Source organism: Paroedura picta, chromosome 8, assembly GCF_049243985.1.
Source record: "Paroedura picta isolate Pp20150507F chromosome 8, Ppicta_v3.0, whole genome shotgun sequence".
Lineage (NCBI taxonomy): Eukaryota > Metazoa > Chordata > Lepidosauria > Squamata > Gekkonidae > Paroedura > Paroedura picta.
In genome coordinates this window covers 25547109-25574506 of record NC_135376.1, presented here as the reverse complement: position 1 = coordinate 25574506, position 27398 = coordinate 25547109, and the positions used below count along the sequence as shown (strand labels likewise).

Here is a 27398-nt window from a genome sequence, read left to right as displayed (position 1 = left end):
TAAAATGCACAAGAACACAGTGTATGTTCAATTTTTTTAATATACAAAGTATTCTTGGCTGCATACAGCTCCCCCCCTCATTGTGTACTGTGACACAATCACACTCCATATAAGTTTGCTATATTAAAAAACCCTCAATATGCATTTCAATGTGCACTATATTTGGAGCCACAGCCTCATACGTTGACTTATTCCAGCGTGTAGCATCAAAACCCTGAATTCCAAATATGTCATTCAGTGCATAGGCTTTATACTTAGTTTTAGCCAAGCAAGAACAACAGTAGCATGAATGTTGTCTTTGAAAGGTTCACAATGCAGAATTCAACCCTGTTACCAGACTCCCATCCTCTGATGCCGATGATACCCCTGTTCAAAGAACATGAAATCCTACAAAGGAAGAAAAATATAATTAGATGAGCTTGTCAATGAAAGTCTGTTTCCCACAGGTCCATTATACACACACACGACCCTCCCCTGAGGCTCAGGGCGGTTTACATATAATGCGGAAAACAGTACATGTGCACCATATCTAACATATCACCTTTACTAAATTTTGATGGGCTTTTCGAGGCTCATATATATGCTCATGGCAGTTTACATATAATGCGGAAAACAGTACATGGACCTCAGCTTTTTACAATACCATTAACATTAAACTGTAACAGAGGTAACAGTATAACAATGCAAACAGGTCCAGAGCAAAACACATGGGTGGATTTCTGGGAGTGAGCAGGGGCCCTGTAGATGTTGCTGGTTACCTGGTCTCAACCAAATGCCTGGTGGAAGAGCTCCCTTTTACAGGCCCTGCGGAACTGTTTTAGCTCCGTCAGGGCCCTGATCTCCTCCGGGAGCTCATTCCACCAGGTGGTGGCCAAGACAGAGAAAGCTCTGGCCCTGGGTTAGGCCAGGCAGGCTTCTTTAGGGCCAGAGATCATTACTCGGTTGGTGGTGGAGGAAAGTAAAGCTCTTTCTACCCACTAATCTGCAAGGCAAGGATGTTCAAAAGTAGGACTTCTGAAGACGATTATAGTGTTCTGGTAGGTTCATAAAGGAGTAGGTAATATTTCAGGTATGTTGGTCATGAAACCAAACCACCACTTTGAATTGTGCTGGAAACAGACTTGGAACCAGGAGAAATGGGGTGACTAGACTACTATGGTCCTTATGCCTTACTCCAGTCACCATCCTGGCTTCAGCATTTTGCACCAACACTTCTCAAGGGTGTCCCATATACAGCACATTACAGTAATCTAATCCAGATGGAAGCAAGGCATGCATCACAGTGGGCAGATATCTGCCCAGCTGACTAAAAGTCAAAACTGGTAAAGGCCCTCCTGGGCACAGTTGCTACCTGCTTATCCATAAATATGCCTGAGTCCAAGTACACAACCAGACTATGTACCTGTTCCTTCAAGGGTAAAGCACCCCATCCTATAATGACACAGTAAATCCTAGGTCAGACCTTCTGTTCACCAGTAGAATTGCTGGGATTAAGTTTTTAATTATTAACCTAGTTCTACTCCAAATCTGCCCCCCAAGCAGGGTTCAATATTTCTGCAGCCTTCCTGAAATCAGCCAGGTATAGTCAACAGAGCTGAGGAACATCTGCATATTGATAACAGCCCAGCTCAGATCTTCAGATAACCTCACCTAGCAGTTTTATATAGATGTTAAAGAACATCTGGGACAAGTTGGACCCCTGTGGGACCCAACAGGCCACGGACTAGTCTAGGAGTGTCCAAACTGTGGTTCTCCAGAGGTCTGGAGAAGAATAGCAGACGACAACATATCTAGACTACAATTCTCATGAGCCCCTATGGTACCCCTGGACTAGTCCCTCAGTACCACCTTCTCAAACCCTTAAGGTACTCCACCAACTCTTCTTCTTCTACTCTGCAATCACCACCCCATAAGGCTTTGATCACTGAGAGTCCTCCATCAATTCTGAGCCTTTTGCTAGTCCACAAAATCATTACAAAGGTACCTCCCAATCCATCCTGGACAAATGTGCTAAGCAGATACTGATGACGGTGTAGGATTGAGACAACTCAACTTACAATGAGGAAGCAAGCCCCAAGCAGGACTGCTTTCATTTTAACATCAAGGTCCAGTGGGAACTGGACTCCAAAGTTGTCAGTATCTGTAAAGAGCTCCCTCACAAGACCAGTCCACTGCTTAGAAATTCTTCCAACAGAATACTGTTCATCGGTTGTCTTCACCTAATTTTTGAAAAAGAGGTTTTCAAATTACTCTTGCAGACACCAGGTCAACAGTTAGTCTGGAAAATCATTTCTTTTAAGTATAAACCATTATCAAATGTTAAGTGTTGCAGAATCTCAGGTAAGAAGGTTGCTGACCTTAAGACTGGAGAGTAGACATTTTTTTTATAAATGAATATTCTGGCACAGGTATAGGGATCTGGTGTCAGCACAAGTATCAGAAGACCTTTACCTTTTCCACCTGCCCTTAGTCAATTTACCCCCTACTGAAAGCCCGTTTGGTGTAGTGGTTAGGAATGTGAACTTCTAATCTGGCATCCCGGGTTTGATTCTGCACTCCCCCACATGCAACCAGCTGGGTGAACTTGGGCTCGCCATGGCACTGATAAAACTGTTCTGACTGAGCAGTAATATCAGAGCTCTCTCAGCCTCACCCACCTGACAGGGTGTCTGTTGTGGGGAGAGGAATGGGAAGGCGACTGTAAGCCGCTTTGAGTCTCCTTCAAGTAGGGAAAAGCGGCATATAGGAACCAACTCTTCTTCTACTCTGCAATCACCACCCCATAAGGCTTTGATCACTGAGAGTCCTCCATCAATTCTGATCCTTTTGCTAGTCCACAAAAAAAAGCAGATCATATCTAACCTCATGTTAGTCATTCTAAACTTCTTGGAAGAAGTTTGGGATCAAATGCATTAGATCAGGGATATTCAACCTGCGGTCCTCCAGATGTTCATGGACTACAATTCCCATGAGCCCCTGCCAGCAAATGTTGGCAGTGGCTCGTAGGAATTGTAGTCCATGGACATCTGGAGGACCACAGGTTGACTACCCCTGCATTAGATGGTTTTACTATTAAGCTAAATATCACAAAGAAACAAACTCCTCTTCTACCCACCGTAACTTCCACTCAAGGAAAGGAAGCAGGTTAATCTCTCACTCCCCACCCTCAGGACAAAGGTCATGAGCCAGCATAATCAAACATAGAACACAGGTCTGTAGAATCACCTTACCTCAAAATTAATATCCTCACAGCAGCTGCATACTATACAGGGCCCAACAACTGTAAATATGTCTTCTTCTGCTTCATTCTGGATAGTGAATTTAGGCAAGCAAGGGTGCCAGAGCTGTTTAACATACCCAACTGTTATGCCTGGAGGTGAATGAACTTCAAGCTTTCAAACAAACAAACAGAAACACTGCATCTTCAAAATACAGAATTATGCTTCAGTTTTTGTAACACTCTCCAAAATTTGTTCAACCTATAGTCATACCAGTGAATGTGGAATTTGCATTCTTGCAAAGAATCAGGTGACTCAGGATTTCTGCAAACTACCAAGAAATTACAGAGGGGTCGTGCAACAAAGGAGAAGAAACAGGCTATAAGAAGTGTCAGCCATTATGCAAAAGTGTAGGCAAGGTGATGACAGGAAATTAGAGGTAGTTTTGAGAATAGGATTTTTGGGAATCAAACTGATCATTTTTAAAATCTACCTGTGCAGTTTGGGTTTCCCACAGCAACCACATTCCCTGGGCTAATACATGACCAGGATCATTTATATATATATATATATAAATACTTTAGAGAAGGTATGATTTCTCTGTCATAACTTTTATCTATGCATAAATAAGCCACAAAAATATAATGGTTGATGATCAACTAACTAATGACATTTAAATTACACAAGGCGGGATTCCAAATGTCCATATAATTTTGCTTAAAAATGCTGGCTTATCAAAAGAAAAAAATAAAACATAAACTGTGGAGCAAAAGGTGTCTTACCTCCTGCAAGCAGCAAGGACACCAACAAGTGGCACATCTGAGAGGTCTTGTGAGCAGAATAACAGTATGGCCCATGTTGTCAACAATCTCCATTGTAAAGGGTCGCAAGGGCCCACAACAGTTTCGTGTACAGCAGTCATTCTCCTCAGTTGCAAAGTAGACCCTTTGACCCATTACATTTTTAATTTCATACTTGTTGGCTGTTTCAAAACCTGTTATAACTATTAAGCAAGCAACATAAAGGCAGGTGGATTAGTACATTCAATTTCTTATTCAAATATTAGTAAAATATGTTCATAACCATCTAAAATCGACAGTGTTCTAAGGCCTTATCAAGGCATCTGTATCTGTCAGCTTGACCCATATTCACATCCTAACCTGTCAATAAAAACTTTCCCAGGGCAGCTCACAACAGTAGAAAACTGTAAAAAAAATTACAAATTGCATACAATCAGCAAGAGATCAGGTAGAATAATGATTAAAGATTAAACCCTGAACACCAATCAAAGAATAGCAGACGACAACATATCTAGATGAGCTTCCAGAAGAAAAGAAAACCACTGAGAATCGATGGGGAGGAATAAATCAACAGAACAGTTAAATTATCAATTAAAACAGACCAAGAAATCATAAATACCATATGCTTTGGGCTGATCCTGCATTAAGCAGGGGGTTGAACTAGATGGTCTGTATGGCCCCTTCCAACCCTATGATTCTATGATGGATTTTCCATAGGGTAGGATGTTCAGCAATGCCCTTGCCTGGTCCAGAGATGGCCATTGATGGGCTTAGACAAAGGCATCGATGGGTCTATGAACTGGGAGCCATCATGTTTCAATTAGGTCTAGATGCTGGGCTTGGGGAAGAGATTTTCCCTGGCAGAGGGGCCAAGCAGAAGTGTAAGACAAAGAAGTCTGCCTAGGAGCCCCTGACCTGGGTCTGACCTGGCTTGCCAGATTTTAACAGTGTCTTGGTTTTGGCTCAAGCCTAGACTATTGAGGGGTGCCACTGGTTGTTGAAGACAGTATGCCAGTCTGGGACACAGGGGTCCCAGTTGAGGAGTGAGATAGATAGATGGGTGGGTTGGTGGATTGGATGGATGGATCAGATGGATCGGATATAAAGAAAAGTGAAAAGAAGCAAACAAGAATCTTGGTGAGAAATGGAATTACCATAGATAATATGGTAATTCCATTTACAAATCTAAGAGGTAAACTGAGAATGGAAGTCATGCATCTAAATCTCTCTGACATTACAATGAGAGGATATTCTGAAAATGTATAATGGTATGCTGTCATGAGACTAGTTAAGTTCTATCATACATTGCAGAGGAAGAGGGAGAAATAGATGTCCCACCATGTCTTGTTTTGGCACCAAAGAATGCCCTTAAATTTCAAAGCAATTATATTTTTCCAAAAATATATAGTAATCCATAGTGAGAATATGCAGGAACCCCCCTTTTTCTGCAAGAGAATTATCAAAGGGCATTAAATAAAGTCTTCAAGATCAGATCTTGCTATCAAACCTGCACACAGGAGATCAGAAAAACGTTAAGAATGGAAGCAGGCTGAGACACGAATATATACACGTTTCAGCATCCAGGAGCACATTCATAGTGAAGTTAACAGATAACTGAAATGAGAAGATAAATCTCATGATGGGAATGATGGGTTCTTGACTGATTAAGCAGCTGTTTTTCAAAGCACTGCCAGACACGAGAGATGGGTCCAGTACTTCTGGACCTCACAGTTCAGATGGGCTGCAATCTGCCCATCACAGTATCTGGCTCATGCAAACAGTCCCAGCTGTGTAATATATACAGCTAGGTCTATAAGAGGGGTCACTAGAGAATCCAAGAGAAAAAGGAATACTTGTTTTCTGACTTGAATGCCTTTTGCATTTCAGGTTGTACTTCACAGTATACAAATAGGACCTAGAGGAAGAACAGTGGGAAAGGGTAGGGCATTCTTTAAGGACAAAGGTTGGGTTTTCACACTCTGGACTTTAAGTCAACACTTCAGCTCTTAAATAAGTAAAACCTGGCAGGAATACGAGGCAATAAAACATTCACAACTACTTTGAGAACAAGGTCAGTTTACGGAATAATAAATGCTCAATAAAAGTGAGGAAAGTATTTTCTCCTAAGATATTACCTGATTTTTGAAAGAAAAATCTGTAATACCCACTACCTTAGCTATGTAGTCTGATTAAATGCAGCTCATTAATGTTAACAACATATTACATTCCTAATTGTATTTCAGGGGCTACAAATAAGCAATGCTTTTACAACTCAAATATCTCCACTCATCCAGGGTTGCAAAGAAATTGAAGATGCTGAGGAACAAACATTTGAGATATCTCTGGATGCACCAAGAACCTCAAGTAGCGTAATAAAATACACACCTTCCAGAAGTTCAATCTGCTGATGAATTAATATCTGATCAATCTGTTACAGTGGTTTAAAAGAAAGGCACATATTAAAACTGCAATGTGATTTAAAACTTAATATTCCCAGTTATTTCATGTTCTGTCCCCATGATTTCATGACTCAGGCTGCTCTATAATTGAACTGCTCTACCTAATTCTAAAACACATTTATTGGGAACTATTTCCATGAATCAATGGAGATGACTTTTTGGTTAATGCACTGAACAATCATAGCCAAAGAACCCAGATGAAATGATAGAACAGCTGGGACAGGGCAGGAATGACCTTCACCAGGCCCTTTCAGATAGGGTTGCCTGACCCTGGCTAGGTACTTCTGGGAGCACTGGAGAAGACAGTGGGGACTGCAGTAATCAGCACTCCATGATGCTTTAGGAACAGTTGTCCATATGTACTTAAATCTAGTGAACTCCTAAAACAATGTGCAATGCTTTGAGGTCACTTCTGGTTATGAGCCTGGAAGCAATCTTGTGCCATGGTGATGCCCCATCCCTAGTGCAATGACCAAATGTTTACCCATCATAGTGGGCAACTTGGCAAACCTCCTTTCAAAGACCTAGAGAGGCCCAGGCCTTTCCTAGCTTAAGGGCCACTACCCATAATACAAATTAAAAAACATGACATGGAACACATAACAATAAATTGTGATACTTATGAAAAACAACAAGCCTCAACATGAGGCTCAAGCCAAAGGACCCTCCAGGTTCAGCACTATCAGGTTAGCTCAGACTATCACATGTACGTGAAATTAGAGAGATTCTGGCCCAGATCAAATAGGAAACAGAAAATGCTCCGAGTTTGCCATCTTGGAGCCAAAAGCAGCTACTAGTACTACCCACAAATAAAGTTATCCAGAGAGATAGGGTTGGCCACTGTGTGAGACAAGATGTGGGCCTTGATGGACTACTGGTCTGATCCAACAGGGCTCTTCTTATGGTCATCTTTCCGCATTGTCATGGAGCAGTTCCTCCTCATGTTGCTTTGCAACAGCAAAACACAAGAAAGCTGCAGAGAAAACAGCATTTGCAGCTTGTCTAAGGTCAAGGACTCTCTCAAGTCAAGTAGAGCAAGGGGACATTCTAGCAACTGATTCAGGCTTAGCCTCCAACATTCACACACACACACCCTGCCCAATCTTAAGAGTTGTTCCTACTTATTACCGTACTTGCATGGGAAGTGATAGCAACAAATTAGATTTTTTCAAGAAATGTATGGAGATTTTCACATTCCCATTCTAAACCAGAAGTTATTAATTGGTAGCCCAATGTTGCATAATGCAACACAGGTGTGGGTTTCATGCAGCAAATTTCCTTCTGTTAATGAGTTCCCTCTAAATCACTATTGTCATTTCAAGCAGCGCTGCTTTCTTCCCCCCCCCCCCCCCCGGCCCTTTCCACTGTGGGATCTTCTCTTGAAGGTTTTTTTTTTTTTTACATTTTAAGTTGAGCGCTATAACACTAATCCAACAATGCTATGAGGTTACCACTGAGATTCTTCGACTCCATTAAAGTCAAGGCATCTCAACGATGCCACTAGAGTACTGAAGAGCTATATTGGTTTAGTGTTATAGTGCTCAACTTAGAACATTAAAAAAAGTCTGTGACAGATCATGTAGTATGAAAGGGTGGGGGGAAGCAGCATTTCAGAAAGTGCAATGGACATTTTCAACAGTACACCACAGTGGCTCAGAAGTGCAATGAGGGGATAGGAACTGGAAGAAGCCGTTTCCCTTAAAAGTGACTCAACTTTGCTTTGCTAACCTCAGGCAAGTGGTTTTGTATGAACAAGTAAATCACTTCTGCTAGCAGCTGGTTACTAAAACAGGTAGAAGTGACAGAAAAAATCCATCAGCAACTGATTACTAAAACAAAATTCAAAGGCAGTTTGAGACTGGGTGATGTTTGAGACTGGCCAAAGCCTCTGAGCTATCTTGGTAGTTATTATACAGCTCTTGAATGTTTTTCAAATCTATTCAGTCACATCAGCCATCATCAGCTGCCCAGCTTTGGTGCCATGGCCATCTGAAGTTTGGTGGGTGACAACTCAAGAAAGTATCTCCTTGGTTGTGGCACCAAAACTTTAGAATTCCCTCCCCAGGGAGATGCTTCCACCTGTTGCCAGAGGGTGAAGACTGTTCCTGTTACTGGCCCCCCACCCTGGTTGTGCTATGTGTGTTCACATGTTTTATTGAATTATTTAAATGAGGGTTTTGGGGTGGATGAGAATATATGCTGTAACAGTGCCAGTGAGGATCAAATGCATTGGCATCGCAGAGGTGGGCAGAATATGGGAAAAATAAATCTCCCAGGCAGAGAGGGAGATTTACAGCTGAAAGGGGAAACATGCTAGCTGTTTGATCATTGGGCTTGATCCCCAGGATAAAGGATAAAACAAGCATCATTTAAATATAGAAAGGGGAAATACCTGGGTTAAATATTCTAATCCAGGAGGACAGTTCATAACTGGAAGTGGTGCTGGCATCCAAACCGTGTCACTAGGCTGACCTTGAGAGAGAAAAAAATAGATACAAATTTGTGAGATTCATATTACCTCCCCCCTCCCCCCGCACTTTCCAGGGTTGATTATGCACTGGGTTTGAAGCTTATTCAGTTCAGTTTTTTTAAAAAAATTACACCAATGCCAGTGTCCACTCTGGTGCCATTCACCCTTTTTTTCCAACCTGCACTTTCAGGAACCCCTACGGACTCACTCCACTTATCCCTTGGCATATCCAAGGGTGGATTTTCTCCACTTAATTGGAGAAAGGTTTTCCCATTACACACTCTTAGAGGAACTGATGTGCATCTCTTTGGGATTTTCTCCTCCACCACCACCACCACCTTAGCCAGGCCTTCAGCACCAATATTATGCTGTGGTCTCTGGTAACTGGCATAGTTCAGCAGAGGACTTTATTGAAACTGCAAGGAAAGCTCTGCTTTCACTTCTGGGTTCGCTATTGTAGTGAAAGGCCTACTTGCCTTCATCTTGTCTAATGAATACAGAATAGAAATTTCCCTCTCCCCTTTCCCTCCCATCTTGGCAATTTCTTTCCTTTAAAGTAGCGGTCCCCAACCTGTGGGCTGCGGACCGCATGTGGTCCTTCGACTAATTGGAGGTGGGCCCTGAAGGACACCTTCTCTTTCCCCCCCCCCCGGCCCTTTACTTCATCCCCCCCAGCCCTTTACAACACACTTCATTGTTGTGGCGTGTCTGTATCTTATTTTGAAGGGATGTTTAAACATTACCATAGCGATCAGAGAGTGTTAGGGCAGTGGTTGAGAGTAGAGGAGCAAACTACCCCCCCCCCACTGGGCCTCAATAAAAGGCGTTGAGTGGTCCCCGGTGAGTGGTCCCCGGCGTTGAGTGGTCCCCGGGGATAAAAAGGTTGGGGACCACAGCTTTAAAGAATCAGTATCCTGGGGACTATCCAAAAGGCTCCCCTCCCCTTTCTCTGCTGTCAAAATGTGTAGATACATCATATTAGCATTCCAGGTGAGAGGGGGGGGCAACATAAAAGAAATAAACCATGGTGGGGGGTGTTGAGACATACAGTTATTTTGGATTTGTCTGTAAGCAGACGTGCATGCGTGAGCACATGCATTTTCCCCCAAGCAGCAGATAGGAGCTTAGATTTCTGTCAGCTACCAGATTTCCAATTTCTCCTTAAATTAATAGTCATTTCCCCTCAAATTGATGGGTGAAGAGGGGAAAGGTGGAGAGAGAACAAAGAGAGGAAAGCAATGAAATGTACCTGCCCCAACCTACTGACCTACCAATGACTGTTGATTGATGTGAGATGACATAGAATGCCACAAAAAGTGTTTTTTCCCGTTTCTGTTCAATGCCTGCTTTCAGTGCAGAAAGGAGCACTTCAGTAGTCATGCTTCAGAGTCATCCTATTTTGGATTGATTTGGGATAGGCAACTCTGATGCTGAAAAAAAATTGTGAGTGTAGGCTGTATCCAGGTCATTTTGATATGTTACTATCCCCCTCTTGTAGGTTTATTTACAGAATAAGATAAGACTAAGCAATTACACAGTCAGAGATGTTAAGGCTCTTTCTGTAGAGATTCAGAATACAGGGAGGGAGGGAGAGAGATTAGAGCACTAAAAGGAAATGGGCCTGAGGTCTGGGGAAGGCAGCATGACTGTTATGCAAATTCAGGGAAGAGTACAAGAAGAGTACAAGTACAAGAGTACAAGAATTCAGGGCTCTAAACTTAAGAGAGAAAGAGAGATAAGAAGCAGTAAATAGATGTGTATTGCTTGTCACAATAGAAAGGCTGTCAGCCCAAAGCAATAGAGAAACTTTTCACTATAGAATGTAAAAGCAGATTCAAAAACCTTGGAGTCTGATTACAGAGTTGGGAACCAAAAAGAAAAATCATTTTCAGAGCAGTGGAATGCCAAGTAGCAGCCAGGAGTCACAATATACCTTTAAACCTCCCGTGGCGCCGCCGGCGCCACGGACTAAATAAAAGGCTAAGGGGTTCTAGGGCGGGATGTGTCCGTGATGAGGAAGGGCCCTTCCTCCAGACAGACAATCGGAGGGACCAATCGGCAGGCGTGCAGCGCCTGCCGATTGGTCCCTCCGATTCCCAGCCCCAGCAACTGCGAGCCGCGTGCAGCGCGGCTCGCAGTTGCTCCCTTTGCCGCTGGCCTGGCGCATCGGAGGCACAAAGTGCCTCCAATGCATCAGGCCGGCTGCAAGGGAGCCCCCGGCAGCTGCACGGAGCGCGGCTGCCGGGGGCTCCCTGCCCGGCGGCCTGATGCGTCTTGCCGCTTCAGGCCGCGTCCCAACGAGCCCCCGCCAGCCGCCCTGGCCCGCCCAAGGACCCAGCAGCAGCCGCGATGGAGGCGAAGGCACCGGCAGCAGCGCCACCAGCGGAGGCGCCACCAGCAACGACGGAGCCGGCACTCGGGCCGGAGCAGGGAGTGGCGGCACATGCCGTCTCAAAAGACCTGCTATCACGGCCACAATTGGCGCCGGCGGTGGCCCAAGCCAGCAGAGCCGCAACCCGCCGTGGTAGCGGTGCTGCGATTGCCGGCGGGGGCTGTGATTGGCGGCGGCGTAAGAGCCGCGATCAGCGGAGGAAGCGGGCCTGTTCTCGGTCACGGCAGCACCAGAGCCACCAGCGCCCCCTGCCCCGCACACACACAGACCCGCTCCCACTCTGCAGCGTCAGGTTGGCTGCGCCGAAGCACCCAAGCTGGCCTGGGAGGGGGCGGGGAGAGCCTGGGGAGGGGGCGGTGGAAACTCCTTCTTGAGAAGGGAAAGAGCTGGGTCCAGCTACTTCCCCAGCCACGAAGCCAGGAAGCTGGCCTGGGAGGAAGCGGGGAGGGCCCTCCTAGCACCCGCTGTATTTCAAGTACAGCAGGCTTCACTACTAGTCAGAAATAAAGCATCAATGAACATTCCCCCTCAAAGTATAGAGCTGACATTATAACAGTGCAAACAATGCAAATAAAAGAATCATTTAATTGCATCATTTTGGCATAAAAATGAATACAAGAGCATCATTCCGTACAACCTTTTCTCTGTACAACCTGAGAAAAGAATGCAAAGCATACAGCTCTTGTTGCATGCCTCTGCCAGACTATGTGGAGCCATCAGAAATGTATCTTGGATTCTCTCTAACCTGCCCTTATATGAGGTCAGTATTTATTGCAGCATTTTTCATTCTAGTGAGGAGGCCAAAGAGGCTAACTGATTTGAGGGGAATTTCAGCTTGATTTACAAGCCAGTTAAACTGCAAGAAAAATCCCTTGTTCAAATCTGCTTCTCTCAATTTATCTAAGTGACACTAAAGTTTCAATCCTCTGTCTGCACAGTTGCTCCAGTCAAAAAATGCCTATATTTACCATGGAAGCTGGATCCACTGGAGGATTTCCATCACTAGACATCCACCTATGGATCATGTTTTCCTTGTCTTCCGCCTGTACTCCTGCCTAGGAACAATATGACCCAAGTATTGCAGATTTGCAATAAAATCACCCCACCTTTCTTCCATTAACAGAAATTCTCCAGTAGCTCCAAGATGATGCCTACTATACATTTTGTACACAGCCCTTACTGCTAACTGAATGATACCAGATTTTTGAGTTGCATGGTTTCAAAACCCAGTCTTATTTATTCTCACACATATACACTTTCCACATCCCTCTGATGACCCCTCTAACCTACAGTAGGCCTCTTTGTGTCCCCCTCCCCTGTCCTCATATCCCTAGTGCAGGCAGGGCTCTGTTCCTGCAATCAGGAAACCCACTGGGTACTCCATTCCCAATGTGTTTTTTCAGTTTAAATAGTCTTAACAGACACACTTGCTGGGTACTTGACTGTTTCAAAGAAACAAATGCATCCATTAAATCATTCAAAACAGCAAGGCACATTGAGCACTCCACTCAATTGAATAACATTTTATATGCCACACCGTGCCAGCCAAATCAATAAGTTTCACAAGAACTGTGCTGGAAGAAAGAAAACGTTCCTTGCACTGCCCATTATTATTATCACTGCTGTTATTTAAATATAGCAACAACAATGTACACAATAGTTGACAAATTAATCAGCATACAGACAACTGTGCTAAGAACCTATCCTGGCAGTTTAGGGTGGGGGGAGAAAAGAGTGAGAGGCCAAAAGAAGTCTTTTGGGAATGGGTAGGATTTGAAGGAAAAAACATGACATGGTTATCCCTGAAGATATGGAGGATAGCCAAGGTGAGTGGGTGGATTATTATATGGCATCTTTGATCCATTTGAGACTTCAGGTACAAAATCTTATTACTGCTTCCTGGAATTCTTGTCACTTGATACACCGTGCTTGATCCTGGCCTGTGTAATCCTCCTAAATCTTGTCTATTCCTCTGGACAATTTTTATTCATTTTAGCACCGGGCTTCTTTTTTAAGTACTATTTTCTCTATTTTTGGTATTAAGGAAGGCATCTGGTATGCATATGGTTAGATTCATGCAAACACACACATACATTAGGATATCTTTGACATACAATTGCATATGGAAGTGTTGGGAAAGCAACATACCGCAAACACACGGCCAGCATATGGACATGGCTTGGGTTTCTCTGAACAAACCATAATGTTAGTATAGACATCCACTTCTTACCTGGAACATTTGGTATAGGAATGCTGTAAGGTGGCTGGGCTCCAGGGGATCCAGGCTGGTTAACTGGAAGAGGCAGACATACCTATCACCTCATCTCATCCTAGTGTGCCAGGACTACACATGTATTTTTCCCCATTATGTTGCATCAGTAATGTTACCAGCTTGCTAGCTACAATGACATCGTGTGAAACCTCTGACTTGTAATGTTTGCAGAGACTGTAACACAATCTGAAATAACTATTCAGTCAATACTGAACGAATGAAATTCTGAGAACTCTGTTCTGATTTTTAGTTCGATCTTATGGTTTATCCTATATACATATTGAAGTAAATCATACTGTTTTAAATGTATGTAGGAATTCAGTTTAACAAGTACATCTTACTTTATTTTCTATTTATTAGATTGTTTTCGTCACCACTCACCCACAGGGTCCTGTGGCAACATTAAAACTGATAAGGTAAAATAACATAAAAACAAATGTAATATAGTAACATTAAAATATTAAAATATGCGGCTATCATCTTACCACCATTAAAACAGCCCAAACATGTTTTTACTCTCCAAAAGCCAATCTAAATAATTCAGCTTTGCATGCCCTGCAGCAACTACCCAAGTCCAGCAGGGCACAGGTGTCATTAGAGAGTGCATTGCCCTGGTGACAGCTAACCAAGCCATCCTGGGGCCAAGCACCTGCAAGAGGCCTCTAGATTCAGGGGTGGCCAAACTGTGGCTCTCCAAATGTCCTGCTGGCAGGGGCTCATGGGAATTGTAGTCCATGGACATCTGGAGAGCCACAGTTTGGCCATCCTTGCATAACCAAAGGGAACACAGGGGGCCATTTCGCACGGCTTCAAAGTAGCAGAATGGTTGCTATTTGGAAACGCTACTAATTTGACATAACCCACGACGTCGTAGACAATCTGCAACAATCCTGAAACCAATCAGCAAAAAGCGCTTCGTTGTGGCGCTTTCAGGGGAATCAAGAAAAGTGGATTCACCCTCCGGATAGCGATACACTCCTGCAACCAATCTGCAACAGTAGCGCTAAAGATCTGTGCGTTACCATTGTTGCTGGTTCTTCAAAGTCCCTCCCCCTGGCTCTCTCCTCCAAACTTCCGGCGAAGCGATCGCCATTTTTTTTTCTCCGAGCGAGCGGGGATAAACGCACCGGCGAGCCTCTTTCTGTTTAGAGGCTTCCCTGGCTTCAGTCCTTCACCTTTAGTCACTAAGCACAAACAACTGAAAAGCCCGTTTGCTGAAATAAAGTCCCTTTATTTTTTACAAATAAATTCAGCCGAAAATCGTGCCCATGAGAGGGGGGGGGGATTTTTTTTTTTTATCACTCGAGGCAGCGTGCAAATGATCATACAATCAAACGACAGCTCACATTAGGCAGCTGGATGGGTCTCTCCGTAGCAACGAATCTACCTAGATTCATTGCTATGGGTCGTTTTTTTTTAAAAAAAACCTTTCTTAAAGGGAAAGGGGCTGTTTGGGAGCATGCTAACGGCTGCCCATTGGCTGCTTGACGGCCAGGGGCGGGACGAGCTTGGCAATAGCGCTTCCTTTCTAGCGATTTCTGCCGAGACCGGAAGACTGTGGGAAACGCTAAAAAACGCAACTGATTCCACTACAAAGGCAGGTATGCATAACGACGAATTCCACTATTTTAAATGGCGATTTTTCATTCCGCAAACAATTTGCAACAAAGATCCCTGTGCGAAAAGGCCCAGGGAGTTGTAACAGGAGAGGCAGTCCTGTTTGTATGAGGGTTCCATATCATCACTATGAAAGTTTCGGATCAATTATAAATTTTCAAGCGGGAAGATTTGTTTGACAGAACACTCCCAATGTTAAAATTCAATGTAATTGGAGAAAATCCCCCTGCTAGACATCGTATCTTTTGAAACACATCTGCTTCAAATATTTTGTTTTCAGATATTGTAGCCTTTGGATTTTTATTCCATCTTCCCTTATAGGAAAGTTTCATACTCTCTTCCTGCCAAAGGCTGTTTACAGCTGGTGTAACTTGGACAGCCATGACAATACAGTGAGGCCTGCTGGATTTCTGGTCATTGGCCAACTGCTCAGAGCACACAGTCTCTGGCAGGAATAAGCAATTGGAGAACTTACTTACCTTACATGACTCTGTTCAACTAGAGCAATGAGTTAGATTCGCTTCCTAAAACTCTCCTGTAGCTTCCAAATTTTCCACAGCCATTTTAATCTTCAAATTACTCATTATTTTGGGCCACAAGCCTCAACCTGTTGACTTGAATATGATTCCACTGATTTCAAAGGTACTCTCTTGATAACATTATTTACAATTCCATTAACCTCATCACTAGAAGCCACCTGAATTTGTGAGCTAAATTCAGCCATTACAAGATCCACTTAAACCAAGATGTGCACCAACAGAGGTTGCTACCATGCTAGCCTCCCTCTCATCTTGCATTTAACATGATGAAAAACTGTTAGATTGAAACAAACTGTGCTTCCACTTGCTGCCTGAATGCAAGAGTCTGCTAAACTGACAATTTGTTTTCTTCCTATTTTCTATACCTGCATTATACAAGCCCTCCATATGCACTTCTTTTTATCCTTTAGCTGGCAGTTGGTGGAGCAAGTTCTCCTCCCAGCCAATACGCTGCTGTAGGTGCCGCTAGATCTTTTGCCTTGTTTATAATATGTTTCCACTCTTGGCAATTGGTGGCAGTAGTTTTGGCCATATGGATAGTCAATCACTGGTTTCTAAAGTCTTCCTCAATATGTTTAAGCCTTGTTTTCTTTGGCACCAGTCATTGGATCTTCCATTCAGTTGGTCATTCTTGCCAGAGGAGCTTATGAGGCAGTCATTCTGCAGACATGGCCAAATCATTGCAGTCTGCACTTTTGGATTTGTTCTTTAATTTGCGGCTGGTTGTAACATTTTGTCTGAATTATCTTATTTTAATTATGGTCCACATGCCCTACACATATTGAAATCAACACACACACAGACAGCAAGTATGAGTGTGTTAATTCCCCTTATGGGTAATTGCTGGCTTATGAGCCTACATACTTAGAACATGCATGCACATATGATCCCATGAACGGGAACATTTAAAAAAAGAAGTGTTCCCATTCCCATGCCTGCACATATACACTTCCTGCATGAACGAATGTCAGGTATACCACCTGGCGACCTGGCATAGGGGGGAAAGTGGGGCCAGTGTGTTTCTACCTGCCACCCTTGGGTATGTACTGATGCCAACATGAATTGAGAGAGCTTCTGGGGTTTAGAATCCAACTTGTGAAGATAAACATTTTGATTCCTTCAAGTTCCTGCAACCATCTGTCACATGAAACTGCTTTAGCAAGATCTATCAAGGTCAGAAGCAACATGCTATGCACAAGATGAAAAGGAAATAAGGAGGTGTCCATATCAGCATGGCAGAGGGGATGGGAAAGCCATGTTCATGCACATCTTAGTTTACCTGGAGCTTCTTGTGATATTTGAATGCAGCTTAAAATTTGGCCATGCAAAGATATATACTTACCATTGCATCCCAGTCTTTGCAGGTACCATTTCATTCAAAGTTAGTCAAATTTATTCATGTAGCCAAAGGCCATTACAAAATATTGAAAAAATGTCCAAGTTATAAAGATAAAATGGTACAATAATGAAAGCTTTTTAAAAGTGAAGAAAAGGGAAATATAAATACAGTAACCATCCTATACTGTTGTTAAACAGTTACTGTACTAAGGGCCATTTCGCACGGGGATCTTTGTTGCAAATTGGTCACTGAATGAAAAATCGCCATTTAAAATAGTGGAATTCGTCGTTTTGCACACCTGGCTTTGTAGTGGAATCAGTTGCGTTTTTTAGCGTTTCCCACAGGCTTCCGGTCTCGGCAGAAATCGCTAGAAAGGAAGCGCTATTGCCAAGCTCGTCCCGCCCCTGGCCGTCAAGCAGCCAATGGGCAGCCGTTAGCATGCTCCCAAACAGCCCCTTTCCCTTTAAGAAAGGTTTTTAAAAAAAAAAACAGACCCATAGCAAGGAATCTAGGTAGATTCGTTGCAACGGAGAGACCCATCCAGCTGCCTAATGTGAGCTGTCGTTTGATTGTATGATCGTTGGCATGCTGCCTCGAGTGATAAAAAAAAAATCCCCCCCCCTGTCACGGCCCCGATTTTGGGCTGAATTAATGTGTAAAAAATAAAGGGACTTTATTTCAGCAAACGGGCTTTTATGTGGTTTGTGCTTAGTGACTAAAGGTGAAGGACTGAAGCCAGGGAAGCCTCTAAACAGAAAGAGGCTCGCCGGTGCGTTTATCCCCGCTCGCTCCAAGAAAAAAAAATGGCGATCGCTTCGCCGGAAGTTTGGAGGACAGGCTCAGGAGGAGGGACTTTGAAGAACCCGCAACAATGGTAACACACAGGTCTTTAGCGCTAGTGTTGCAGATTGGTTGCAGGAGTGTATCGCTATCCGGAGGGTGAATCCACTTTTCTGGATTCCCCTGAAAGCGCTAAAACGAAGCGCTTTTTGCTGATCGGTTTCAGGAGTGTTGCAGATTGTCTACGACGTCGTGGGTAATGCCAAATTAGTAGCGTTTTCAATTAGCAACCATTGTGCTATTTTTAAGCCGTGCGAAATGGCCCTAAGTATTACCTATTCCTGAGATTTCTAGGTGATTGTTCTCTTTAAAATCTACTTAGTTCTAATTTTCTTTTCTGTCAAAGCAAATAATGATATTCTTTGAGTGACATAAGAATCAGTTTGATAATAAGAAAATTATTTTTACAGAATCAAAATTAAAGTTTAAATCATTTAATAATTCTTTAAGAAATGTGGTCCTAGGTTTCACATACAGGAGGCATACTAAGATATAATGAATCAAAATCTCCAGGATTTAATCTCCGCAAATACACAAGCATTGGTCCTTTGGTATTTGGGAATAATAACCAGACAGAAAAAGCAGTTGGCATTGTTTGAAAATGCATGGATCTAAAGGCCACTCTAAGAGTATAAATTCAAAGGCTATTGAGACAGGGGACTGTAAGATGATCAGATTTGTAGAGTATATACCAAGTTGAGAATTTAAATCCTAAAATTGAGGCTCTATCAAATTATCAGAGGTGTAAACCCAGTCTCTCAGATGTGACTTTTCAGCTGAAGTATTTAAATCAGGAATAGAATAGTGGGAGAGTATATATTGACAGGCAAGCAGGCATTACTGGCTTCAAGAAAGACCCTGATTCTTATTAATTTGGCGTAACCAGGCCACGGGTTTATTTTAACAAACCTAGGAGTGTTGGTCTAGCATAGTTTTGCGGCCGTGGTCAGCCGAGCACGCCCCTCCCTTACATGATCTTAGTGCCCCCGAAGGTATCCCCTCCTGTCTCCCAGTCTGGAGCATGGGATCCTTTGCCACCAAGTTCCGTACATTGGAAGTGTCCCACCCAAGGTACCACTGGAGGCACACATCACCATTGGTCCACCTTGAACCACCCAGCTGTGTGAGCTTGTGGAATGGCATAGGAGGAGCCTGTGTTTTTTTTGGAGGAGGTCTAGCCTGCGTTCCAAGACTTCTAGGTTTCAGGGCCTCCTAAGAGGTGGGGCTGCCTATGCACTAGGTGGCCTATGCTTAGGAGGCCCTGAAACATAGAGGTCTAGGACGCAGGCTAGACCTCCTCTAAAAAACACAGGCTCCTCCTATGCCATCCCGCAAGCTGTGACAATAATGTGACAATAATGCAAAATACAGTTTTCACACCTTAAACCTTTAAACCACACATGGTGAGAACATGCTTAACAACATAACCTAACCCCAGGGCGGGCGAGCGGGAGAACTGTCTGCTGCAAACAGTCCAGGAGAAAGAGGGTGGGCCAGACCATGGTACTATTTATGGCCCGGTCTCCACCCTGCCCCTGATGTGTGTGTTTCTGAGCACCCTCTGAACATGCCTGCCTGCCACATGTCCTCCCTTCGCACCTTTCTTAAGGCACCTGTGCCACTGCCCATCAATGGGGCAGCTCTGGTAAGTCAGGCCTTTTATTATTGATAAAATCTTGATGACTTAATTCTTTTGACAATAACACATTGAAAGATTGTTCACTAAACATTTTTGTTCTTGCTCTGTATCCCTTCTACAGTTAATGGGCAGTAAAAGCAAATTGGTAGTTTGGCCATGATCAGAAGTACTGGTTTTGGTGTCAAATGTGATTTTTAGTCAGTCTTCTAACACACAGCAAATGTTTGCTATACGATTTAGCTGCTTTATCAAGGAGGTTTATAACTCTGTAGTAATATCTTATTGATAGGGATAATAATGCTGTAATTCCATCTGGAAGTGATCTGGCCCATTTAATTAATTTGTATGAAAACTAGACATTTTTGGTCAAGAAAGGCAGAAAAATACATTAACAATATAAGTTACTCACCTGCCATTTCCACAGACCCACATGCAATTGTTTCTGGGGAGGGAAAGAGTGGTTTTTAGAAGACAACACTTCTTTCATCTCTGTTTTTGAGTTTAGCATTTGAAAGACCGTTCTAAAAAACAAAACCTATAAAACCTATAAAAGGTGTCTGTGCACCTTTTATAGACTGTGCAGGCTATTTTGTTTTCAAGGGCCTGTAGTTTTTGTTACACTGAAACCATGTTTTTAAATGGCTTTCACAATATATGATTTTAACTATATCAACTTCCCGGAAAGCTACTGGGAAAAGCAAGTACATCTCCATTTAAATAAACAAATAGTTCAAATACTTGCTAAAGGTTCATCTAAAATAATATGTTTTCATTTCCAGAGATTGTGCAAGGGGAATCTGTCCAACTTACTCTTCATTTGTTCCACCAACTCCCAGTACCTCAGTCAAGATTTTACATGTTACAAAACAGGTAGTCAGGCTACCCCTACACCCCCACACTCCCTCTGGTAGTCTGCCACCACCCCTGAGTCTATTATTGTGACTCTGTGGGGTTTCAAGGCAAGAGATGTTCAGGGATGGTGAGCTCCCCCTCACTGGCTGTCTACAAGCAGAAGTTGGACAGATACCTATCATGGATGCTTTAAGCTGATCCTGCACTGAGCAGGGGGTTGGGCTAGATGTCCTGTATAGCCCCTTCTATCATTCAAGTTGCCATTTAGGACTCATCCAGACATACAGAGAAGTTTGGATCAAACAGGGATTGTGAACAGTTCTTAATTTTTATATTTAGCTTTATTTACCACACACCAACACACATTTATTATATGCTGTCCTTCACTAACAATAATAGCTACCACAAAGGGGCCAAGCTATCTGAAAATGAATGACACAGTCACGAGTAAGGCTTATCTAATGGCACAGCCTTGTCAGATCTTGTCCTGACTCAGAAAAATAAACAAAGGAAAAGTACACTGACATCATGGAAATCGCATGAAAAGTTAGTGCACAACCTGTGATGACATACCTGTTGAACAGAAGGAGACAGAATGGAAAGCTATTATTGCCCAGCGCTATGGGCCAAATAGATCAAAACTGCAAAGGTAAATCTTTGTATTTTTTGTAAAGTACGAAGTGCAATTTCGTGAAATAATGTTTCCCAAAGAGTTAACGATAAATGCTAGCAAGAGCAGCAAGGCCAAACTCATCCCTGTTACGTGAACACAGGACATTACACTATTGACTTTGGCAGGGGCTCAGCCTAGAAAGTTATCATTATGTTTATCAGCAAGGTAGGAGCAAGGGTCAAGCTCAACAATGTAGAAAATTGCTGGTTGCTCTAACTATTCAAATAACCTTATGCTAATAAGTTTGCTTCATTTCCCCTACAGCAACAAGCATCCTGCAACAAAATTGTTTGTGTAAGTCTTTGGTGGAGGGGTGGGGGGAGCGATTTTCACTAGTTTTGCTCTACCATTCCAACTGCTCAGTAGAAAATTTGGCAGGGCTCAGAGGACTGCAAGAGGAGGAAGAAGTAGGAAAGGTTCCTTGTATGAAGCCTGATAATTGTGGGATACACTCGACCGTCTGCTCGGCTGGCCAGTGGTCCTCCAAAGCCTCAAGCAGAGTCACTCCCCAACACCTACAACCTGGAATCCTTCCACTGATGATGCCTGGGATTGAATACAGGCTATTCTGCACACAAGACATTTGCTCTACTAAATGTATTCTGGGATGGCATCCAAAAGGAAGCATTCAGTTAACTGAATTATATTTATAGAAGCCTTGGCTCGAACCACTGATGCTATCCAATATTTGAAATATCTCTTGTTTTTGCTTATCTAAACAAAGGTTAAGATGTAAAACGGAGCTCTTCCGCCAGGCATATGGTTGAGGCCAGGGCAGCTCTCCCACTAATCCATCAGAGGATCCCCTCCAATATTGAGATCTCTAACACCGAGATAATGGTTAGATGTATTGTACTGGTGCCACCCTCTTCTGAACATTATTCTCTCCACCAGGTTGAACTAAGATCAGAATTGTGACCACCGCCGCTATATGTTATGTGATATGTTATATGTAACTTTTAATTGGGGTTTTTATGGGGATTTTATTGTGTTTTAACTATTTATGTTGTAAACCGCCCTGAGACCTATTGGGAGAAGGGCGGTCTAAAAATTAAATAATAATAATAATAATAATAATAATAATAATAATAATTACTGTGCCAATCTTTGAAAAAAATGCCATGCCTAGCTAAAACAAAAATCACCTACTCCAGTTTAGGAAGGAGAATGGAGCAGAATGGAGCAGAAATCATGGGAGGGGGGAGGGAGGAAGGGGGTTTCAGGGATTCCCCCAATTTCCCAATTTTTCTGTTGGAAGAATCAAGAAAGCTTCAGTATTCAATCTATGGATTTAGAGGAAGTCAAACAGCTTTTTAATACAAGGGTTTTCTCACACAGAAGAGAAATAAGGATTTCATTGGCAATTTTTTTCGTATCTCCCCCCTCACACAAAATAACAACTTTTTTTGCAAATGTGTTCATGCTCGATATTTTATGGGGGGGGGGAGACGTGGCCTGTTTCTCTCATTTTACAAGAGACAATATTTCACAGGAGGATCCGCCCCCCCCCCCATGTGCCCCCATTTCCCAAGGTTTCTATCTGGAAAAAAAGGGTTTCCCCCCCCCAAATTTTACTTTCCCCCTGAGGCCTTCCCTAGAGGTTGCCAGTATTCACAGGAGCAGAGCACCAAATATGCATTTGGCTTTAACTACAGCGCAGTCCTCTGACTAGGGACACTGTTCAGCAGGGCTAGCTACACGCTAAACTTGATAGGATTCCAGCCCTGCGCGGCAGTCTTTGCATTTTGAGCAACCACAGGTCAGAGTGATGTCTGAACATATTCTATGCCTGCCCATTGCCCTCCTTGCCCAGAGAAGTGGCCTTAGGGACCTCAAGAGGCAGGATGAGAAGGCAAAGCACCCCACAATGTGCAGACGCTGTTTGTGGAACTGGAAGCTCAAGCCATGCAAAGGTTCTTGTAAGCAAAGTTTCTTATATGAGAATTTTTGATTTGATTTCTGATTTGGCGATAAGCGAGTAAACTAAATCAAACCCAGCCAGCCGTTCCCTCCTGCATCTGATAGCTCTGTGGAGTATACTTGTTTCCTCCCGCTGGTGAATGTGCGCCTGTTTTTGAAGATGCTTAACCTGAAAAATGATACAGGTGGGCAGCAGGGTTGGTCTGAAGCAGCAGAATGAAGTGGACATCTCGTGGCACCTATAAGACCAACAAAGTTCTTTAATGTGCTACTGGACTCACGTTTTGTTAACTTTCCTGAACAAGAACAAATGTAGAGCCCAGCGGCAATTTTAAGGCCAACACAGTTTTATTCAAGGGATGAGCTTTCGTGTGCTTGCACACGAAACGCATCCCTTGAATAAAACTGTGTTAGCCTTAAAGGTGCTTCTGGGCTCTATATTTGTTCTGTGCCTTCAGGCCAACACGGCGACCCACTTGAATCTATCTTCCTGAACAAGGTTTCCATTTGTGAATTTTAAACCCTGCATCACCATTTGTTTTATGGCTGGGTTTTGAATGGCTTGTCAGTGCACTTTTCATGATTTCATCATGTCTTACTTTGGGGGCATACATATTCCACATAAATAGACAGCAATACCTGTGAAAGAGGAAGAAATCCTTCCTCCTCTTGCTTCCTCTTCCTCACCTCCCTGCCCCATGTACCTTACATCAGGGGTAGTCAACCTGTGGTCCTTCAGATGTTCATGGACTACAATTCACTGGGGCAGGGGCTCATGGGAATTGTAGTCCATGAGCATCTGGAGGACCACAGGTTGACTACCTCTGCCATACATGATTCTGTTAAGGGCATCAAGGTGGCAAGGCAGCCTGGAGTCTATTTCTGAGGGGCTGGCTCGTCTTCAGTACATGACTGATGGGGGCTGTTGGCTTAGGGCACCAGATCAGATGGGAGCATCACAATGGAGGAGGAACCAGGCTCAACTTCATATATTGTTGTCCCCTCACCCACCTGGCTTCAGGAGGCTGAAGACCTCTTCTGCATTGCCATGGAGTCAGGGCAGCTCCACTGTTGCCTGGAGCTGGGGGAGCACATAGAAACAGTTGTCATGGTAACCACTACTTCCTGGTTCCAGGTGCTGGAGAACAGTAGTGAGCATGGACTTGCATCTTGGATGTCTGTATGCTTTTGCAGTCTGCCTGTGAAACAAGCAAACCTTGCAGTCCTCCTGAATAGATGCCTGCGTGTATGCAGAAAGCCGACCATGCACCCATTAGCAGTCATTTGACTCCGACTGTGTGGGTTCGAAGAGAGCAAAACATAAGTGGTTCCAAGCCTGGTGAATATGTTGATTCATTGACTCGGATCACAAGCCCCAGGGGGTACTTACCTCTTCTCCAGCAGCTGAGAAGATTTAATTTGTGGAGTGGAAAAGGAGCAGCAACTAATTTGTGACTTGTTCCTGGCACAACCTGATGTTGTATGCAGGTGACTGTTGTGCAGATGCAAAGCTGCTTTGTACTGCACTTGAGGGATTTTGGCAGCAAAGCATCCAAGCACTCTGTTCAAGTGAGCTCCCCTCATGTCTAGCAAGGGAATCTTGTTCATGTCTATTCTGATCATCCCTGGCAATCAAGCTTGCTGTCTTTAAGCTGCCAACAAAAATAATAATATCTCGCAGCTCGTGAGGTCCACCATGAGATAGACCACAACAAACAAGGGAAAGCCCAAACCACATAGATGAAGAATCCAGAGAGGAAGAAACAGGAACAACACGGATCAGTTAAATGAATCTTTTAATTATATTATACAGGCATCACAAACGCTTACACAAATGCATCAATGTCTACCATTACAGCTGTGCAAAGAAACCAGTAAGCAAATGACTTGAGAAGCTCTGGTAGTTCAACCAAATCCCCTTGTAGTCATTGAAATCCTGCAGCTGCTGAAATTGTCCCCAAGGATTTAGCCAAGTGAAACAGGAGACAGGTCCATCACGAAGAGCCTTTTAGGCCCTACATGTGTTTACTCAAAGGAAGGACCATTTTGTTCATTAGGACTTCTTTCTAAGGAATTGTGGCTAGGCCTAAAGCCTGAGGAGCAAGCTAAGCCAGAACTGTAAAAGGCCATGCTTGCTGTCCATTTGTGTCCAGGCACAATTCAAAGTTCCGATTCTTTAAAGCCCTAAATGGCTGGGGTCAGGGGACTCAAAGAACTGCTTCCTTCTTCCCATACTGTCCAGCCCGTCAGATAAGCATAGCTCTCGGTGTCCCTGCCGACAGCAATTTGGCAGGTGGTAACCAGAGGTAGGGCTTTTTCAGCATGGGCACCTTGTGTGTGGAATGGCCTTCCCCTGAGAGTTGCCTGGGACTTACATTGCTTTCTCTTTGGTGCCAGAATATTTCTCTTTACCTGAGCCTTTTATTTTAATTGTCTCAACACCATTTTCATAGTGTATTTTTCATCTGAAAACTTTTGGATTCATTTTTAAAACATCCAGTATTTCATGGTTTTGTGCTTGATGGGACTTTAATGTGGGGCTGTAATTAACCTTTTAATGTTTTCAAATGTTTATTCTGTAAGCTCTTATCCAAGTTCCCTGGAGAGATGGCACAATTAAATAAAGTAGACAGGTGATGTAATATCCACCTGCTTCGTATTCATGCCATACTTTACCAAAGTCTCAGGACAGAAAAAATATTGAAACAATGGAAGATGTGAATTTGACTGCAGTAATTAACCCTGAACTATGGCACAAATAGTATACATAAGAAATAGATTGTAAACTGGTAGTTTTACTATATTTGTCTTCTGTCAAATGACATTTCATGCCCTTTTTTGTTGTCTTCCATCCAATAATTTTTATTTATTTTATTTGCATGATTTAAACAGGAGTATTAGGAAGGAATGCAGCCATGGGTATGACAGTAAGGAGGGCTGCTGAAAGAACATGAACTACACAGACTTTGGTATTATCATGGGCTGTGTCCTCATCAAAGCATACCATATATGGCTGCTTGTCTTCAACTGGCATGTATAACTGGTTTGGAATTGTTCATATCAGTCAATGCAGAATGCAAAATGGTGACAAATTTATTTGCTTGGGCAGCGTTTCTCCCCAAAAGACACCCAAAATAGCTTACAGAAATGTTCATAACAAGCCAGTGTAAACAATATTCTTTAAATTGACAAATCAAAAATGAGTAGATCTTCATTCTGCCCTGGCTATTGTAGCCCCAGGCTGTGTGCCACTGACTAAAAGCCAAGGGCCCAGTTCCCATTGGCTTTTGACCTTTCATCTAGCCTTTTGCAGCAGAAAGTACCTGCAAAAAAGAGGAGAAAACAAAGTCAGCCAAGATGGTACTCAGCTTCTGCCAGCAAATTAGCAGGCTCTTCCAAGTTTCCTGGCCTGTGTGCTGATACACATCATCATGTCCAATGAGGCTTTTGTCCCACTGAGCACAATGTAGCCCAATGGGAGCACGTTATGGGAGTATGTTAAATGTTTTAAACTGTAAAAACATATTGGGTAATTGTTCACCACTAATGTCAGTGTTCCAGGTTGTTTATCTCAAGGAGATTTCTCTGTGTGGTGAAGTAAAATATTTTCCAGTGAAAGGCTACGGTTTGCCCCAACAATACTTGAAGAATGCTTCCCTAGATCAGGTTTTCTTTGCAAGAACTCAAGTTTAAAAAGTGTTTTGTGGTGGGTGTTTTTGCCCAGAACCCTGCCTCAGATGAAGGTGTACCCTGGCAGAGAAAGCTGTACTTTTCTGGGGTTGATTTATGTCTCAGGTGCAATTTTGCATTCAAATCGAAAACTGTGATTAGCATTTCCCCTCTAATGTATATGTGAGTTTATATTCAAATAGGAAAGTCGGGATATGTTTGGATACTTAACTCTAGTGACTGAGCAAGACAGGTCTTTTTACAACCCTGAAAAGGGCACTAGGTTTGAAGAAGAATGTGAAAAAAAATACACTGGTCATCTTAATAATCCAAAAATGATCAAAGGAGTAGCTTTAAGCAAGAGATTGCCTCAGAGGCTGTTGCTAGACAACTATAGAATTCCAGGCTTCAGTTTCTATGAGTAAAAAATTCCTCTGAATAAAAACTGCCTCTCCATACCAGGAAATCTGGTCCCCCAAATCTAAGTAGATGAGACTGGAGAGTCCAAGACCATTTCCTCATGGAGGCGGCCAAGCACGCTGCCTCCTGGTTATAGATCCACACCTAGGCAGAGTCTGCACTTACTTTCTTTATTCCATTGTCAATCCTGTTGAATTCAGATCGCTTTGAACTCAGGTCTTCCTCTCCCCCCTCCTCCTCATTGAAACAGGAAAGTCTTCTGCACGTGGTTAGGGAGGC

General features: G+C 43.2%; 1 protein-coding gene across 3 annotated transcripts; it reads right to left on the bottom strand.

The window, feature by feature from the left end:
• Nucleotides 1-22: 22 nt before the first annotated feature.
• LOC143843130 (phospholipid scramblase 1-like) lies at nucleotides 23-24116 on the bottom strand. Of its 3 annotated transcripts, none has more exons than XM_077348749.1 (9): nucleotides 24042-24116; nucleotides 19995-20027; nucleotides 13570-13632; nucleotides 8870-8949; nucleotides 6404-6446; nucleotides 4001-4221; nucleotides 3231-3392; nucleotides 2058-2219; nucleotides 23-387 (listed from the first exon to the last, which is right to left on the bottom strand). In XM_077348749.1, exons 2-9 carry the CDS (start codon nucleotides 19999-20001, stop codon nucleotides 331-333), a joined length of 795 nt encoding a protein of 264 aa, XP_077204864.1. In that variant the 5' UTR covers nucleotides 20002-20027; nucleotides 24042-24116; the 3' UTR covers nucleotides 23-330. The 3 variants fall into 3 exon arrangements, with proteins under 3 accessions (XP_077204864.1, XP_077204866.1, XP_077204865.1); XM_077348751.1 differs by having other exon boundaries at nucleotides 3231-3344; XM_077348750.1 differs by lacking the exon at nucleotides 24042-24116 and adding an exon at nucleotides 23200-23265.
• Between the last annotated feature and the right edge of the window lie 3282 nt (nucleotides 24117-27398).